Source organism: Microcaecilia unicolor, chromosome 1, assembly GCF_901765095.1.
Source record: "Microcaecilia unicolor chromosome 1, aMicUni1.1, whole genome shotgun sequence".
In the NCBI taxonomy this organism is placed as follows: Eukaryota; Metazoa; Chordata; class Amphibia; order Gymnophiona; family Siphonopidae; genus Microcaecilia; species Microcaecilia unicolor.
Genome location: NC_044031.1, coordinates 411,608,915 through 411,627,526, shown reverse-complemented (window position 1 = coordinate 411,627,526; position 18,612 = coordinate 411,608,915). Strand labels below are relative to the sequence as shown.

The 18,612-nt window shown below is 41.0% G+C and overlaps 1 protein-coding gene across 1 annotated transcript in view; it reads left to right on the top strand.

The window, feature by feature from the left end:
• Positions 1-18,612, top strand: part of CDKAL1 (CDK5 regulatory subunit associated protein 1 like 1) — a 1,735,794-nt gene that overhangs the window by 1,690,665 nt on the left and 26,517 nt on the right. Inside the window, exon 14 of the mRNA XM_030211517.1 lies at positions 1,801-1,965. Coding sequence (XP_030067377.1) covers positions 1,801-1,965 — 165 coding nt within the window. The remainder of the gene's footprint in view (positions 1-1,800; positions 1,966-18,612) is intronic.

The following is an 18,612-nucleotide window of genomic DNA, read 5'->3' as shown; positions in this document are numbered from 1 at the left end:
GGGGGGGGGTGCCAGTGTCGATGGCTGAAAGCATGCCGATGACTTCCTTGCTCCTAAGTCAGTACATGGAGGAAGGGGGTAGCTGAGGCAGAGGATTTCTTTGTCTGGCAGGGCTTTGGCTACCCCACCAGCCATTGAACAAGTACTGCATCTTTGGAGGGGGCCAAGATCCTCTAGGAGGGGGACACGATCCCCAAGGTCGCCACCCCCCTTGGCTGCACACTGATTAAATCTCCCTCTCTTTCCTCCTTCCTTCTTTCCTCTGTTCTGCATTTTCTCTCTCTTCCCCCAGTCTCCAGTTTAGGAACTTGTATCTCTCCTTTCTTTTCACAGCCCACAAAGCTCTCACAATTTTATTCCCTCCCTCTTCCTTCCCTTCCCAGCTCTGCAGAACTCTCATAATTCTCTCCCTCTGTCTGCCTCCCGCTCCCCCCCCCAGTACCTTAAAATCTCCTACAGTCAGCAGTACTCATAGGCTGCCTGTGGCCTGTACCAGGGCTTTGTCTCTGAATCGTCCCACCCTTCAGAAAAGAGGAAGTTGCATGAGAAGGGGTGGGATGGTTCAGAAAGAAAATCTCTGGTGCATGCTGCAGGCAGCCTATGTCACTGGCACTGCCCAGGCAAAGACTGGAGGTGATGTTAAGGTGCAGGGGGAAGAAGGAAATTATGAGAGCTTTGTGGGGAAGGGAAGGGAAAGATGCTGTACCATGTGTGGAGGGCAGGAGGGAAATGCAGTATGGCACCATTATTAATCACAATTAATATGCTGCCCTAAAAATATCAAATAAGTGATTCTCCTATAGATTCTTACTTTATTCAAAAAATTTCTCGTTGAGAGCATAGCTTCATATATATTTTCAAATCTTTTAAATATAAATTTATAGAAGGAAAAAGAGCTCAGAACATCAACAATCCTTCAGCTATATAATAGGCTATTGTGATCAATCACAGGTCAAAGTTGTCAATTATTTGAAAAGCTTCAGTCATTTCTACAGTACTGCTGAAGAAGTGCATGGGTGTTTTTCCTCCTGTAATTTACCTGTAATATTTAAAAAGTTGATAAATCAAGTTATGCTCACAGAGAAAGGTTGTTTGAATTAATCAAAAGACTATAGTGGAAATAGTGGGAACAGTTGTTTGATGTTTCCATAAAGGAGTCATACAGTATTCTGCTGTCCAGTCCGTGTATTTCCTCTCCCAATTGAGTCTAAGTTTCAACTGGAACCTGCATGGTAGATTGATAATGATGCTATGGATATGGATCATCTAACCCCTCATCTTCTCCTTCCGGGAGTATTTCCCATTCAACAAAATTCTACTTTACAGTTTTTATCAAAAGGATAGTGGAAATAATCCCCATCCATTTTCCTCCTGTAATTTACCTGTAATATTTAAAAAGTTGATAAATCAAGTTATGCTCACAGAGAAAGGTTGTTTGAATTAATCAAAAGACTATAGTGGAAATAGTGGGAACAGTTGTTTGATGTTTCCATAAAGGAGTCATGCAGTATTCTGCTGTCCAGTCCGTGTATTTCCTCTCCCAATTGAGTCTAAGTTTCAACTGGAACCTGCATGGTAGATTGATAATGATGCTATGGATATGGATCATCTAACCCCTCATCTTCTCCTTCCGGGAGTATTTCCCATTCAACAAAATTCTACTTTACAGTTTTTATCAAAAGCATAGTGGAAATAATCCCCATCCATTTTATTAATGAAGACAGTAGTCAGCCTTGAATATTTAAAGCCTGCAGTATCTGAGGTCCATCTCCATCATAAGAATGATTTTGTCTTTCTCAGGTTCTTGTGCCAAAGAGCCCTGAATTTATGGGCAAAATGGTAGAGGTGAATATTTATGAAGCAGGGAAGCATTTCATGAAAGGTCAGCCCACATCAGATGCCAGAGTATATGCTCCATCAGTCACCAAGCCACTAGCAAAAGGTGAAGTTTCTGGCTTAACAGAGGTGAGTGGAAGACATGTTTTTGTTTTCTCTACCAAGGTAATAGCACCTGTTCAGACACAAGCTAGACTATATTTTGAAAATCAACAGTGATTTATTTATATTTGTTCATGCATGAATGGAGTTGAGGAGTAGCCTAGTGATTAGAGCAGCAAATTGAGAACCAGGGAAGCCAGGGTTCAAATCCCACAGATACTCCTTAGGATCTTGGACAAGTCACTTAACCCTCCATTGTCACAGATATGAATTTAGGGCTCTATTTACTAACATGCATTAATTTGAATTAAGCACACAGTAAATAGCTCTGATCTGACTAAAGTTTTACTCTCTTGTTTACTAAGCCGCTCTAATGGCTGCTTTGCACTAATGCCAACACAGCCCATTCACTTTGAATGGGCTGTATTGGCATTGCCGCATGGCAGCCGCTAGTGCAGCTCAGTAAACAGGGGAGTTAGTTTGTTACAATTTGATATGCCACCAAGCTTTTGCAGATTGCAGTAATTTACAATCAATAAAATCACAATAATAAAAAAAGAAATGGAATGCCAATAATCCAATAGGGAAGAAATTGTCACCTTCGTTCCAAGAGACAAACATAAAACCTTACAGGTGCCTATAGGTGAACCCTCCACCCCCAACTTTGCCAAGTTCCAAGTTCTAAACATCTTGATTAAAAAATACCTTAATTTTTTTCAAAGAGGATTCAGCGCATATCGCAATAGAAAGTTTATGTCATAATGAATGCACTAACTGAAAAAATGCAGTCCCTCTTATTGGCTCCCAAAGCACCCTGTGTGGAGCAGGAATAATTATTCTATGATCTGACAATGTTCTATTAGGGTCATAAAATATAGCCAATACAGCCAGGTAAGATGGAGTATGATCATAAAAAGCTTTACAACTAATCCTATAGGGTATCATCAAATGTATCACAGTATTCTGTAAAGTTTTCAGACATTGAGAATTGGGTGCTGAAATTCTTTCACTTCATCCTACAAATCCCATCCCAATCCTACTCGCCTTAGACAACCCTGGTACAAAGGTGATTTCTATCTCCTCAAAAAAAAAAAACAGATTCACAATGTCAAAAGAATCTGGTGTAAGATTCATTTATCTACTGATCTGCAACACTGTAGGGAGCGCCAACATACTTGGAGACAGCACCTGGGGAATCTACACCACACATATTATTCAAGGGTAATCAATTCTGCAGTAAGCCACTCCTAGGTGCTTTTCTCTACTCTCTGCAGGTTTATCTCACTGGGCTACCACATTGGGTGGCCAATGTGACGCCAATTTTTTTAAAGGGTTTAGGGGTGATCCTGGAAATTACAGACTGGTAAGCCTGACATTGGTGCCAGGCAAAATAGTGGAAACTATTATAAAGAATAAAATTACAGAACACATATATAAACATGGTTTAATGGGACAGTCAGCATGGGTTCAACCAAGGGAAGTCTTGCCTCACCAGTTTGCTTCATTTCCTTGAAGTTGTGAATAAACATGTGGATAAAGGTGAGTCAGTAGATGTAGTATATCTAGATTTTCAGAAAGATTTTGATAAAGTTCCTCATGAGAGTCTCCTGAGAAAATTAAAGAGTCATGGGATAGGAGGCAAGGTTCTGGTGTGGATTGGGAAGGTGATTGGACAGAAAACAGAGGGTAGGGTTAAATGGTCATTTCTCTCAACGGAGCAAGGTGAACAGTAGAGTGTCACAGGGATCTGTATTATTATTATTATTATTTATTGCATTTGTATCCCACATTTTCCCACCTTTTTGCGGGTTCAGTGTGGCTTACAATACATTATGAATAATGGAAATACAATTTGTTACAATTCAGGTTATGGATTACATTGTGAAGAGTTAAACGAGTCAAAATCAAATTCGTTAAGGAGTTGGGACCGGTACTATTTAACATATTTTTAAATGATATGGAAATCAGAACGACGAGTGAGATGATTAAATTTTCAGATAATACAAAACTATTCAAGGTTCTTAAAACATGTGCAGACTGTGAAATATTGCAGGAAGACTTTAGGAAATTGGAAGACTGGGCATCCAAAATGGCAGATGAAATTTAATGTGGACAAATGCGAGGTGATGCAGATTGGGAAGAATAATCTGAATCATAGTTACCTGCTGCTAGAGTCCACCTTGGGGATCAGCACTCAAGAAAAAGGTCTGGGTGTCATTGTAGATAATATGCTGAAATTTTCTGCTCAGTGTGTGGTGGTGGCCAAAAGAGCAAACAGGATGCTAGGAATTATTAGGAAAGGGATGGTGAATAAAACTGAAAATACTATAATGCCTTTGTATCGCTCCATGGTGCAACTGCACCTTGAGTGTTGCATTCATTTCTGGTCGCTGTAGGTCAAAAAAGATATAGTGAAATTAGAAAAGGTTCAAAGAAGAGCGACCAAAATGATAAAGGAGATGGATCTCCTCTCGTATGAGGAAAGACTAAAGAGGTTAGGGCTCTTCAGTTTGGAAAAGAGATGGATGAGGGGAGATAAGATCGAGGGCTATAAAATCCTGAGTGGTGCACAATGAGTAGAAGTAAATTGATATTTTACTCATTCCAAAACTACAAAGACTAGGGGGACACTCAATGAAGTTACATGGAAATACTTTTAAAACAAATAGGAGGAAATATTTTTTCACTCAACGAATAGTTAAGCTCTAGAACTCTTTGCTAGAGGATGTATTAACAGCGGTTAGCATATCTGGGATTAAAAATGGTTTCGACAAATTCCTGGAGGAAAAGTCCTTAGTCTGCTATTGAGACAGACATGTGGAAGCAACTGCTTTCCCCAGGATTGATTGCATGGAATGTTACTTCTGATTGGGTTTCTGCCAGGTACTTGTGACCTGGCTTGGCCAGAGTTTGGAAAACAGGATACTGGGCTAGATAGATCATTGGTCTGACTCAGCATGGCTACTCATATGTTCTTATGCTATCTTTTCCTGTCCTTCGGCCATCAACTTTGCTTCTTATTTTTCCTCTAAAATTGCAACATTTTGTTCAATACTCACCTCTGGCCCTACCTCCCTCCCCTCCCCAGCTTCCATATCCTGCCTCCCCTTGCTCACAAACACCCATCCTTGCCTGCCCCTCCTCCTTCTCCTCCCCAAACCTCTCCACAATGCTTGGTCTGAATTCAACTCTTGTGTCCTTAACTACCATCACCAAGACACTATTAACCTATAAGCTAACAGCTTGCCCTCTTGACCCATTCCCTCACTGGTTAAAGCTCCCAGCTCCCAGCCTGCTCCCCCTGCTACTTTCAGTTATGAACAGTCTTCATACAGGCGTGGTATTTGGTCCATGATCCGCCAGATTTTAAAAAGTAATAATCTGGACCTATACTCTCCCTGTATCTATCACCCAATTTCTAATTTAGATTTCCTTCAAAGTTGATTGAACAGATTAGTTTTCTTTCAACTGGCACAACATATCGAATCATCCCACATTCTCTATCCTCACCAATCAGGCTTTTAGTTTGTGGACACAGTACAAGAAGTGTTGTCACTTCTCTTAGTAATGACCTTCATTCTGTTTTCGAATCTGGGCAAGTTGCTCTGGTAAAATCTCTGGACCTGTGTGTGTGGCCTTCAGCCTTGTAGATCATGACCTCCCGTTGCATAGAATCTCTGAACTGGGTATCTCAGGAACAGTCTCTCAGTGGTTTTCCTCAGGTCTCTCAGAGCATACTACTACTACTACTTAACATTTCTAAAGCGCTACTAGGGTTACGCAGCGCTGTACAATTTAACATAGCATACCTTCTTTGTTACTCTGCCATCATCCATAGCACCTCTATATACATTTAACTGTGGTGTACCCCAGGGATCTGTCCTGGCACCTCTCCTAGTCAATATTTGTTAGCCCTCTTACTACTCTTATCCAGGAGCACTCCGTTATATCCTATTTTTACACCAATGACTTTCTTCTGGTCTCACTGCAAGATCCAGACATGTCAAAACTCTCCTCTGTTCAAACCTGTCTAGACAATCTCAGATTGTTGTGTTCCCATTGTCTCTGAATCCCAATAAATCAATTGCATCATGGATTACAGGGCACCCCTCCACTCTCACGAGCGCCCACTATCCAAAGGCTTGCTATTGATTTTTGTGGATTCTTGTCAATATCTTGGAATCTACTTTCAGGCTCATTTTCGAAAGAGAAGGGCGCCCATCTTTCGACACAAATCAGAAGATGGGCGTCCTTCTCACAGGGTCTTCCAAATCGGTATAATCGAAAGCCGATTTTGGGCATCCCCAACTGCTTTCCGTCGCAGGGGCGACCAAAGTTCCTGGGGGTGTGTCGGAGGCGTAGCGAAGACAGGACTTGGGCATGCCTAACACATGGACGTCCTCGACCCATAATGGAAAAGAAAAGGGCGTCCCTGATGAACACTTGGACGACTTTACCTGGTCCTGTTTTTCATGACCAAGGCACAAAAAGGTGCCCAAACTGACCAGATGCCCACCGGAGAGAATCAGGGATGACCTCCCCTTACTCCCCCAGTGGTCACTAACCCCCTCCCACCCTCAAAAAAAATCTTTAAAAATATTTTGTGCCAGCCTCATATGTCATACTCAGGTCCATCACAGCAGTATGCAGGTCCCTGGAGCAGTTTTAGTGGGTGCAGTGCACTTCAGGCAGGCGGACCCAGAACCATCCCCTCCTACCTGTTACACTTCTGGTGGTAAATGTGAGCCCTCCAAAACCCACCACAAATCCACTGTACCCACATCTAGGTGCCCCCTTCACCCATAAGGGCTATGTTAGTGGTGTACAGTTGTGGGTAGTGGATTTTGGGAGGGGGGTTGGGGTGCTCAGCACACAAGGTAAGGGAGCTATGTACCTGGGAGCAATTTATGAAGTCTACTGCAGTGCCCCCTAGGGTGCCCAGTTGGTGTCCTGGCATGTGAGGGGGACCAGTGCAATATGAATGCTGGCTCCTCCCACGACCAAATGGCTTGCAATTGGTCATTTCTGAGATGGGCGTCCTTGTTTTCCATTATCACCGAAAATCAGAAACGACCAAGTCTAGGGATGACCATCTCTAAGGTCGACCAATATTTCAAGATTTGGGCATTCCCGACAGTATTATCAAAATGAAAGATGGACGTCCATCTTGTTTCGATAATACGGGTTTCCCCGCCCCTACATCGGGACATTTTGCGAGAACGTCCTCAGCAAAAATTGGGTGTCCATTTCAATTATTCCTCTCCTAGACATTCAGCTCTCCTTTCAAACCTATGTTTCTAAATCCCATATCAATGCATTACGGCTCAACTGCTCGATTCAAAGCTATATAGATGAACCAGTGTGTGTCACTTATCTGGACTATTGCAATCCAATCTACACTGGGCTCAGCTTATGTCTCCTAAAGTGTTTACAAGCTGTTCAAAACACATCTATCAGACGTTTGGTGCAGGCAAACCATTTTGATCACGTGACCCCCACTTTTCCACAACTATCACTAGCTCCATGTTTCCTTCAGAATTTAGCACAAAATTCTTACTTTAACCGCAATGCTCTTCATAGAGATTTACCACCTTAACTTGCCACAACTGTCTCACCTTATATTCCTACCAGATGCCTCTGTTCTGTGACAGAACATCGCTTCTACATTCTCTCAGTATTCCGCTCCGAATTTGCTTCTACAGACAAAGTGCTTTTTTCTGCATCTCCTCCATCCTATGGAATATGCTTCCTCTCTCACTTCGCAGTGAGTTGTCCTACCCAAAAGTTTCTCCTCCCTCCCCACACACGCTCTTATTGCTCTACTCTCCTCCATCTTTATACCTTACTTCTTCTCTACTATTTTGATCACATGACCCCCACTTTTCCACAACTATCACTAGCTCCATGTTTCCTTCAGAATTTAGCACAAAATTCTTACTTTAACCACAATGCTCTTCATAGAGATTTACCACCTTAACTTGCCACAACTGTCTCACCTTATATTCCTACCAGATGCCTCTGTTCTGTGACAGAACATCGCTTCTACATTCTCTCAGTATTCCGCTCCGAATTTGCTTCTACAGACAAAGTGCTTTTTTCTGCATCTCCTCCATCCTATGGAATATGCTTCCTCTCTCACTTCGCAGTGAGTTGTCCTACCCAAAAGTTTAACTCCTCCCTCCCCACACACGCTCTTATTGCTCTACTCTCCTCCATCTTTATACCTTACTTCTTCTCTACTATTTTGATCACGTGACCCCCACTTTTCCACAACTATCACTAGCTCCATGTTTCCTTCAGAATTTAGCACAAAATTCTTACTTTAACCACAATGCTCTTCATAGAGATTTACCACCTTAACTTGCCACAACTGTCTCACCTTATATTCCTACCAGATGCCTCTGTTCTGTGACAGAACATCGCTTCTACATTCTCTCAGTATTCCGCTCCGAATTTGCTTCTACAGACAAAGTGCTTTTTTCTGCATCTCCTCCATCCTATGGAATATGCTTCCTCTCTCACTTCGCAGTGAGTTGTCCTACCCAAAAGTTTAACTCCTCCCTCCCCACACACGCTCTTATTGCTCTACTCTCCTCCATCTTTATACCTTACTTCTTCTCTACTATTCCTCTGACATAAGAACACAAGAATAGCCATACTGGGTCAGACCAGTGGTCCATCTAACTCAGTATCCTGCTTCCAGCAGTGGCCAATTCAGGTCACAAGTACCTGACAGATCCCAAATACTAGCAAGATTCATGCTACTGATCCCAGGGACAAGTAGTGGCTTTCCTTAATTGTAATTCCTTTCTATTGTAGTATGATTAGTATGTAAACCACTCTGATTGCCCTACGGAAGATGATATATTAAGAAACTCAATAATCATAAACATACCATAATCTATGCATGTCATTAAATGTGCATGAATCAGGGTATGTAAATCCAACTCATGAAAATAAGATCTAAGGGGACAGAGCTGACACAACACAGAAAAAAAACTCTTTTACTATACTTGAAACAATTTCTGTAAAGGAAAGTTGATAATGTATCATAATACCCAGGTATTTAAAGGAATCTAAGAATGGAACTGAAGTTCTTAGTACAGTTTGGATTAAGTCTAGGTGATCACTGTGTCCTGTAATCCAACAGGCAGTTGTTTTAGCCATATTAAACAATTTTCTCTTAGCCACTTGGCAACCTTATCGAAACAATATATTGTTTCAGATGAAACTTTGACTAACAAAATAATGTCATCCACATATATATAGGTCTCTCTCTTTATATAGATAGAGATATATGTACACATACCATACTGGACTCCTGAAATAATGGTAGCCAAAGTCCATAGGAAAATATTAAATAATATAGATAATAGAGTGATCCCTGCAGTACTCCACAGTCTAAATGATGGGTGTGGATTTCAATGATCCTACAGATAGTGATAGAGAAAAGACTTGAACCAAATCAAGAAGCTTGCCACAGATACCTATAGATCTTAATCTATAGATCTCTATGTAAAAGTAAGGGGAGATCAATCAAATGAAAGTCAAAGGCTAGATCTAAAGAAACAGCCAGTACTATCTGATCCTCATCTAATGCTAAATGGATGTCATTGATTAGTGCTGCCAGAATTGTTTCTGTAATGTGCCCATATCGAAATCTGGACTGTTGAAGGTGTAATATATTAGCAGATTCAATAAGTTAGTCAATTGGACTACAACTTTTTCCATTACTTTTGCAACAAAGAATAGGTTTGATATCAGTCTATAACAGGGGTTCTCAACTCTGTCCTCAAGACTCACCCAGCTAGTCAGGTTTTTAAGGATACCCACTATGAATATCATGAGATAGATTTGCACATGATGGAGGGCAGGTGGTACATGCAAATTTCTCTCATTTATATTCATTACAGATATCTTCTAAACCAGAGTGGCTTGGTGTGTCCTGAACACTGGGTTGAGAGCCTCTAGTCTGTAATTAGAGGCAACCAGAAAGCCTAGAAAAGCATTCCATTCTTCAAAGTTCGCCAAACTAGCTCATGCTTCCAGATAGATGACATGAATCCACTAGAATAACTTTGATTAATCATCAAAACTAGGAGGGGTGGGTAACCTATGGTTTTGGGGCTTGATCCAATTAGATGGTATGGGATCTTGCTGGCAATAAGTAACATTCATAGAGGAGAACAATTTTGTTAAGGAAGTCAGAATAGTCAATTGAAATGAATTCCAAGATGCTATAGAAACATGATGTCAGATATTTCCATTATAAGTACAGTAGATTCTTCCAATTTCTCCACCTGCATGGAAAAATCTGTTAAATCAGTACCGTAAGAATATAAGAATAGCCATACTGGGTCAGACAAATGGTCCATCTAGCCAAGTATTCTTTTTCCAGCAGTGGCCAATCCAGGTCACAAGTACCTGGCAGAAACCCAAATATTCCAATCCTAGGGCAAGAAGTGTCTTCCCCATCTCTGTCTCAATATCAGACTGTGTACTTTTCCTCTGGGAACTTGTCCAAACATTTTTTAAACCCAAATACGCTAACTGCTGTTACTGCATCCTCTGGCAATGCGTTCCAGAGCTTAACTACCCATTGAGTGAAAAAATATTTCCTCCTATTTGTTTTAAAAGTATTTCCATATAACTTAATTGAGTGTCTCCTAGTCTTTGTACTTTTTGAAAGAGTGAAAAATAGATTCACTTCTACTTGTTCTATGCTACTCAGGATTTCATAGACCTCAATCATATTTCCCCTCAGACATCTGTTTTCTAAGCTGAAGATCCCTAACCTCTTTAGCCTTTCTTCATATGAGAGGAGTTCTAGCTCCTTTATAATTTTGGTCGCTCTTCTTTGAATCTTTTCTAATTCTGCTACATCTTTTTTGAGATACGGGGAACAGAACTGAATGGTCAAATTAGGCTTTGCTTCCCAGCTGATTGCAAACTTCCCTATAGCTTACAGGCCCAAAGCCACCCCAAAACTAACCACAGCACATTGAGCTGTACCTGCATATAACTCGCCTTCAGCTACCAATGATTAGGCATGAGCTAGATCCAAAATAAGTAAAAATAAACTTTCTTCTGAAAGATGAAATCTTGAATTTCAAACTGTGTATGGCAGATACCCATAACTTTGCTTACCCTGTCTCTAAAGGTTGTAAGTTTGTTTCATGGAATCTAAATAATATCTTATGATGGAGCATGCTACCCTCTGTCTTTCTACTACAATCTGACATAAATAAGAACAAAATCTACATTTGTTAGCAGTACAGTTCTTTAAAATATAATTAAGTAAAGAAAGTCAGGAAAGAGACATGCACCTGTATGGTTTAAAGAAAATAAACTGGTTTGAAGTTCTCATCAGTTCATAGAAATTTCAACAAGTGATAGTCATATTCAAAGACCTTTTTGGGGGGCGCTTGGAAGTTTCTTCCTGTTCCTTTGTGCTTCCAGCTTAATCAGAACCAAACTTGGATGTTGCTACAATGAGCCTTCATTCACAAATATCATGGGATTCTCCTGCATTTTATAATTTTATATCCCCCCACCCGTTATTCACCTAGTCCAGTCATCATATTATTAACAGACTTCAGCCAAGGCCCATGTTCCAAAGCTTCTCTCAGAATCCTGAAATCACAATGTGCCTTCCCACTTCCCAGGGATTTCAAACACTGATGCTGCAGTATCCATAGTGGGCCTGAGGAGTAGATTTGACCTAGGAATCAAACCCAGGCTCTCTACATGGCAGTGGACAGGACTGATACAGAGCCATTGGGCCAGTACCAAGGAACATTTTTTTTAAAGGGTAACCTGACCCTCTAGTAAATTCCTTGCTAAATATGGCCGTTTGCCAGGCTTTTTCTTAACATTTCAATGAGCTATAGTTGTAAAAGCTGATGGAGTGTGAAATGAAAATGTGTATCACATTTCCAAGCATCATTTGATGTCCTTTTCAGTATTAGAAATGTTGGGAGCGCCACCAAAAATGTAACAATAGTTTAACATATGGAAGAGAGATAACTGACAGTTTATTCAGCCATGTAATTTCAGAATAGCTTCTACAAGCCTTGGTCTGAGAGAATGTTTTTGTTGTTGATTTCCTGTGTTTCAGTAAATTACAGATGAGCATAAAAATAGAACACCCCCTCCCCCCATAAAACATTGTATTCATTATTGCTTTTGTAAGCAATCAGTTCTGTTGCCAGTGGTTTATGGTGTTGGTTTCATTCAGAGTAATATCTCCAAGTGGGTTAATTTTGTACATATTCCCATGGATTCTATATAGTGCACCTAAAGATCTGCGCCAAAATCAGTACAAATTCTATGACAATGCACATAACTTAACAAGCTGATGAGTGCTGATAGCAGCACTTAGCAAGCAATAATGACAATTAATTGGCGCTGATTAGAATTTAGATGCACAACTCTCTAAGCGCTTTCTGTAATGCAGTCAGCCTAAATTCTAATGTGCACAGGCAAAAAGGGGCATGGTTATGGGCGTTTCATGGGCATTCTGAAATTTACACACCTAGTTATAGAATATGGCCTATAGTGCCTAAATCTACATGCAGGGATTTACACCAAGTTTTCCTTGGTGTAAATGGATTCGTGTAGATTTAGGCGCTGAAATATGAACTAAGCGTATTCTATAATCAGCGTCTAAATCTAGTTACTGATTATAGAATATGCTTAGTCGGAACTGATTTCAGCGCCGATTTTTATAGGCACCATATATAGAATCTCTTCCATTTTGACGGAACTGAACCTCACTCCTCAGCCAGTGTGTAGAGGGTCAGGCCAAAATTAGGATGGAATGATTGTACTGTGTAGCTACTTAAACCAGTACTTACCACATTTCTTTTCACCTGCAGTAACATTTTATAGCAGAAAACATTCCTGGGACCCTAACCCTACCTTGTTTTTTTTTCCTATGCCTCATGTAATGTTGACTTCTAGTGTCAGTTGATACTTCCAGTGCAGGCCCTGCTTCCCACTGAGGGGTAGATGCATCAAGCAAACGTAAAAAAATCAGAAACGTAAAAACCTTTACCGAATCTGAAATAATGAAGCATGCTCTAAAAACACAGCCCCAAAATGTTTGGTGCGGTATTGTAAAGAACGATGCACTAATCCCCGTTGGTAATCGGCTCGTAAAGCATGCGCAAAGCAGCCAAGCGTTATGCTGGCTGCTCTGCGCATGCCAGAAACGTAAGAAAAAAAAGAAAACACAAACACGTGGCTCCCCACTTTCCCCTGCATGTCTCCACAAACATTAAAGGATCGGGAGGGGGCAAAGGCGCTCGTCAGCAGCGTCCTGTATGGACGGCCTTGCCTTGCCTTGCCCCCCCCCTCCCCCGCGTCCCCGCTGCTCCCCGCTGCTCCGTTTGTGAAATAAAAGCTTTTAAAAATGAAACCTTTGCAGTTGCTGGGCTCCCCCTCCCTTCCTGTGTCTCTCTTCTTTAGTCGGCAATGCTCCGCCTCCTGCCCTCCTCCACCTCCGTGCCCCCCCCCCCATTTCGTCCCCGCCGCTCCCCCCCCCCCCCACCGGACCCCCCCCCCCCTCCACCATAATGGCCGGTGCAGCACCTCTCACCTATGTTTGAAGGCACTGCACAGGATGGATCAGCTATTCTTGAGCTCTTCTGTCTCCTCCGATGTCTCCTTCTTCTTCCTGTGTCCGCCCTCCTCTGACGTCAGTTATCTACGTAGATAAAGATCAACTTTTTGAACCATCGTCTCCTTCGGTTTTTTGGAAGAGCCAATCTGCCCTACTCCTTGGTTTCTCTCTTACTTCCAGCTTCACCAGGGTGATTCTCTCCTTTAAGAAGACCTCCCTCCTCCAGGGCAGCACAGGGACTGCCAGACTGGAGGTGGGACTTCTCTACAATGTCCCTGTGGGCCTCCTCTATGTACTTCTCTGTCTCCCTCAGCTTCTCCAAGTCTGCTACTCTAGCCTCAAAAGAATGGACTCGTTCTCTGAGAGCTGGGAGCTCTTTACATCTTGCATAACATACAAACTCTCACCAACTAGGAGTGCAAAAGATTGAATAGCACCCCTCTTGCTGCTGGACTGTTGTCTGCATCTTAGTATTATAGAGTTGTTTAATTAAAACTTCTTAAGGTACTAGGGATCAGATCAATATAAAGAGCCTTAAGATTGTATGGTATAATATGTAATTGGAGTTTGTTTCTCAGAAACTAATTAAATGTAATTAAAACCGTAATGAAAATGCTTCTCTTGTTGTCCTAAATAGAATAATTGACTATAAATGAAAGCTAGGGGTGGGTGGGAGCTGAGGAGGGGTTTGAGAATAAAGACTGAACCAGACCCTGCTATGCCTTCTACAAGCTATCTGTTAATAAAGTTTGCTTCTTTTTAAAATTTTAACTGTGTTTATCAATAACCTACAATTCCTCTTTTAAGCCCAATTTTTAAGTTACCAAGCACAGAGCAAAATAAGGTCACTTACCCAGAGAAATGCCCTCTCTCAAGAAAAATGGTGCACCTAGGGTCATTTCCTGAGGTCTCAACTAAAGAAAAACCCTTCAACGGGCTTACATGGCTTTGCACACATCAGGAAATAGATACATTATTTGACCACAGAAGAAACCCTCTTTTGTTAAAGAAATAAGCCTTTAAAACTCTTTACTTATCAGACTTAGTAAGAAAGAACACCAGTAAAGTAGCTTGAATAGGATTGTCATCTGAAGATGATTCCAGGAAAGCTGAATGTTCTAAACTAAAGGCAGACACAAAGCATCATGAGCTCCTGCTGTCTCGTTTCTTAGTAACATTCTAGAGGAAACATGAAACATCTCGGTAATAGCACTATCTGGAATATTTAAAGTCTCACAAACATCTCTCTATATAAAAGGCAACCCCAATGTTTTGAAGCCTCCACGGAAGTTGAGGCGCCCGAGATATCCGGTGTGCCCTGGAGTGTCTGCACCGCCCTCGCGTCAAAACGTCATGACGTCGAGGGCGGAGCTATGACACTCGAGGGCTGAAACGGAAACGCCACAGGCACGGCCACGGAGGTGCAGCAAAAAATAAAAAAAAACCTCCCCATACACAGCCCCCAACAAGGCAAGTAGCTCAGAGGGAGGGAGCCCCTTGCTAGCGCCCGTTTCATTGCGCTCAGAAACAGGCATTTTTTCCTAGTTTTTAAATAAATCCCAAGGAGACAATAGCCAAATCTTAGGAAAATCTTTAAACTGTAGATGTTTAGTTCTTGATACACGTTTTGTGAACTTGGCCTCTTAATGTAACACAAGGGTATTTTTAACATGAACAACAGCAGTGTTTTGCAAAGTTGTCACTTGTGTCTTCTGTTTGGGTACTTAAGACACCACGCGAACTTACCAATCCCCATGGCTACTAAGTTATTGAAGTAATGAGTCAGGATGAGTGACCATCCTCCAGATATCAAGAAGGGAAAGTTCAACAGATGGCAAAGAAATATCCTGAGATTTCCTTCTGAACCAGACAATTCTTTTGGAAGAGGCACAGCACTCAACCCGCAAAATGTACCTTCACAATAGAGAGGGGGAGAATCCTTACTATCCTTGGAAATATCTTGTGTGCTCACTAACCTACAAGAAGAGATCACAGAAAACCTTTCGGTGAGGTGTAAAGAAGCCTCCAAGTCCTAAAGGGGCTCATTACCCATTGAATGCCTGGAAGCAATAGCTGCTTGTCTGTTGGTCCCAGTATAGCGCTTCTAGATACTGAGGACTTGTTTTTAATCTTTCTCTTTCTGATCTACTCAGTGCTGTCTTAGTAATGCTGGTACCAATTCCAGCGTCCATAGTGTGGCCCCACGAGGCATCCTCCTTTGGTCCCTTCAGTCACAGTCTCTGGCTGCACACCACAGGGGGAATGATCTTATATAGGCAGATGTCAGCAGACAATGACATTGCAAAAAGGGCAGGTCACATTCTCAAAAGGCCAGGCTTTACTTTTCCTTTCACTAGAACCCCAGCTCTGATCAGCACGGCAGTCAACAACAGGTGACATTGTCTAGCTCTCCACTCTCAGTACCCCTTCCATTCCCCAAGCCGCCATTTCTTAAACTGCTGAAATGTAAGGCATTATTAGTTCAGAGCCAAGTCTGAAAGTAAATGAAAACTGTGCTCTTGTGGCTCAGAGAGAGCTTAATAATTCAGTTAAAACACTGGAAACTTGATCTAATTTCAAACAGATCAGCAAAGAGTGGTAGAAAGAAATGAATCCTTCACCTTCCCCAATCCTCAAGAGAAATTAGATCAAGTCCAGGAGAGAACTACTAAGTGTGTTCAGAGTGTTACCAGATAGCTATGTTTTATTTTTCTTGAAGGCTGAAATGTGGACTCAGCATACATATGTTTGAAATCATGGTACTGAGATGGACAAACACCGAAAGTACTAATAAATACTGTCCATAGGGCTGCCTATCTGTCTTGAAGCTTGATGAAGTAAGCTGCTCTTTTGAAAGGAAAGAGTAGCTTATAGAATCAAATATGTCATCTGGATTTAATATTTTGCTCCCATGGTTGATTATTTTTCCTGGTACACATAAAGAGCATATTACACAGGATTGATTTTTTCATTCAAGCCTGTATTTCATGTTGACCAATTAAAAAAAAATCCAGATAGGGAAACTGTTCCAGTTTTCAGCGTACTCCCACTTTCCTTTCTTGCATCATCTCAGTTATGTTATGAAGAAATGTATCGGGTTGCCCAGAGATTACATTTAGCAGTGCACATGCATGAACATATTCATTTATTGTCTTTTTGATGAAATGCACCTGAGGAAGTGTACAGCAAGTGTAAACTGGACATAGGCAATTTACAATTGTAATGACAGTGTGACCATAAAAAAAATACTAAATATCAGCATAATACACAATTAGAACAGTCAAGTAAACTTGGAAATAGGCAAACTAACTGATAATAATAACAAAAATGTAATACTGTCAGCAGGAAAATCATCTCAATCTGATATATCGTGTTTCAAGCACACACTAAATCCATTATCACACCTTAGTAAAAGGACCCCTTGGAGTTGCCATTTTTCTCCTTCCCATATATCATCTGCGCTGGTTTTACATTTGTTTTTGTATTTCATTGCCATCTTTTTCTTTATCGTGCTATATTTGATCACAGATATATTCTTTTGTGTCGCATAGCCTCAGTACTTCAGTCAGTCACACTCTTATTTGCTCACTTTCATCACACTTCTAATTTGCATGCTTTCCTTCCTCTTCATGCACAGTGCAATTTCACTTATAGATCGTTGTTTTCATATTACTTATACGGAATTACTCATTGGTACTGACTGACCTGCATTTTTACTGCCATACACACGTACTGACTTGCTGTAACTCACTGATAGTCATGTTAACACAATAGCTTGTTATCATACAAAATTCTCATCACTGGTTCATATATTCTCAACGTAAGTTGAATAAGGTGAAAAGGACTAAGGGCTCCCTTTACAAAGCCATGCAAGCAATTCTGGTGTGGCAAATGTGACAAAGCCCATTTAATTCCTATGGGCTTTGTCGCATTTGCCGCACCAAAATCACTAGTGCGGTTTTGTAAAAGGAGTCCTAAATCTTTTTCCTGTATGGAATTGGTCTGCCAGACAGGACTTGGGGTTAGAGAGAAGGATGCTTTCCCTGAATTTTGCATTTTGTGTAGATGTGGTAGTGGATTTTGTATTTGTTTTGTTGTTTGTTTTTTTTACCTAAATATGTGATGGGAAAAAGTGATGACTGGTTTTAGTTCTGCATGTGTTTTCCTCATGCACTGTCTACATTATGTTTATTAATTTGATATACCACCTTTCACGACCTAGCAAACAGGGTGGTTTATATAAACCAGTTTATAAAGAAGGAGAGGAACTCTAATTCTCAAACAGGAAGAATGACCATAGGTTTGAAGGAGCAGGATAGTAGAATAAACACACACACAAAGATATAAAATCAAATGTAGAAAGTCTAAAAAGAAAAAGTCTAAAACTACAGAGGCTGTAAAATTCTTAACCCATCCAAGGAATGCCAAAAGCCTGTTGATATGTCTTTAGCATCTTTTTAAAGCGAGGAAGAGAGTGCTTCGATCTGAGAGTGGAAGGGCATTCCGATTTAAAAGTGATATATAGGAAAACATGCATCGTCACATTGATTTCAATCTTGTTCAATGTAGGGAAGGGATAGATTGGTGACGAGCATGAATGCTACACAAGGAACGAGATGGGGTATGCAGAGTTATGAGAAGGGAAAGATAAGTTACAGGGGTTAGAAATGGAACTTTGAAGGCAATAGTAGAATTTTGAACTGTATCCATTTTGGAACAGGAAGCTTGATAAAAGAGGGGAAATGTGATAGAAGCATTGCAAAACAATCTAACAACAGAATTCTGGACTGATTGTAACTGTCTAAGTTACTACTACTACTAGTACTATTTAGCATTTCTATAGCGCTACAAGGCGTACGCAGCACTGCACAAACATAGAAGAAAGACAGTCCCTGCTCAAAGAGCTTACAATCTAATAGACAAAAAAAATAAATAAAGTAAGCAAATCAAATCAATTAATGTGAACGGGAAGGAAGAGAGGAGGGTAGGTGGAGGCGAGTGGTTACAAGTGGTTACGAGTCAAAAGCAATGTTAAAGAGGTGGGCTTTCAG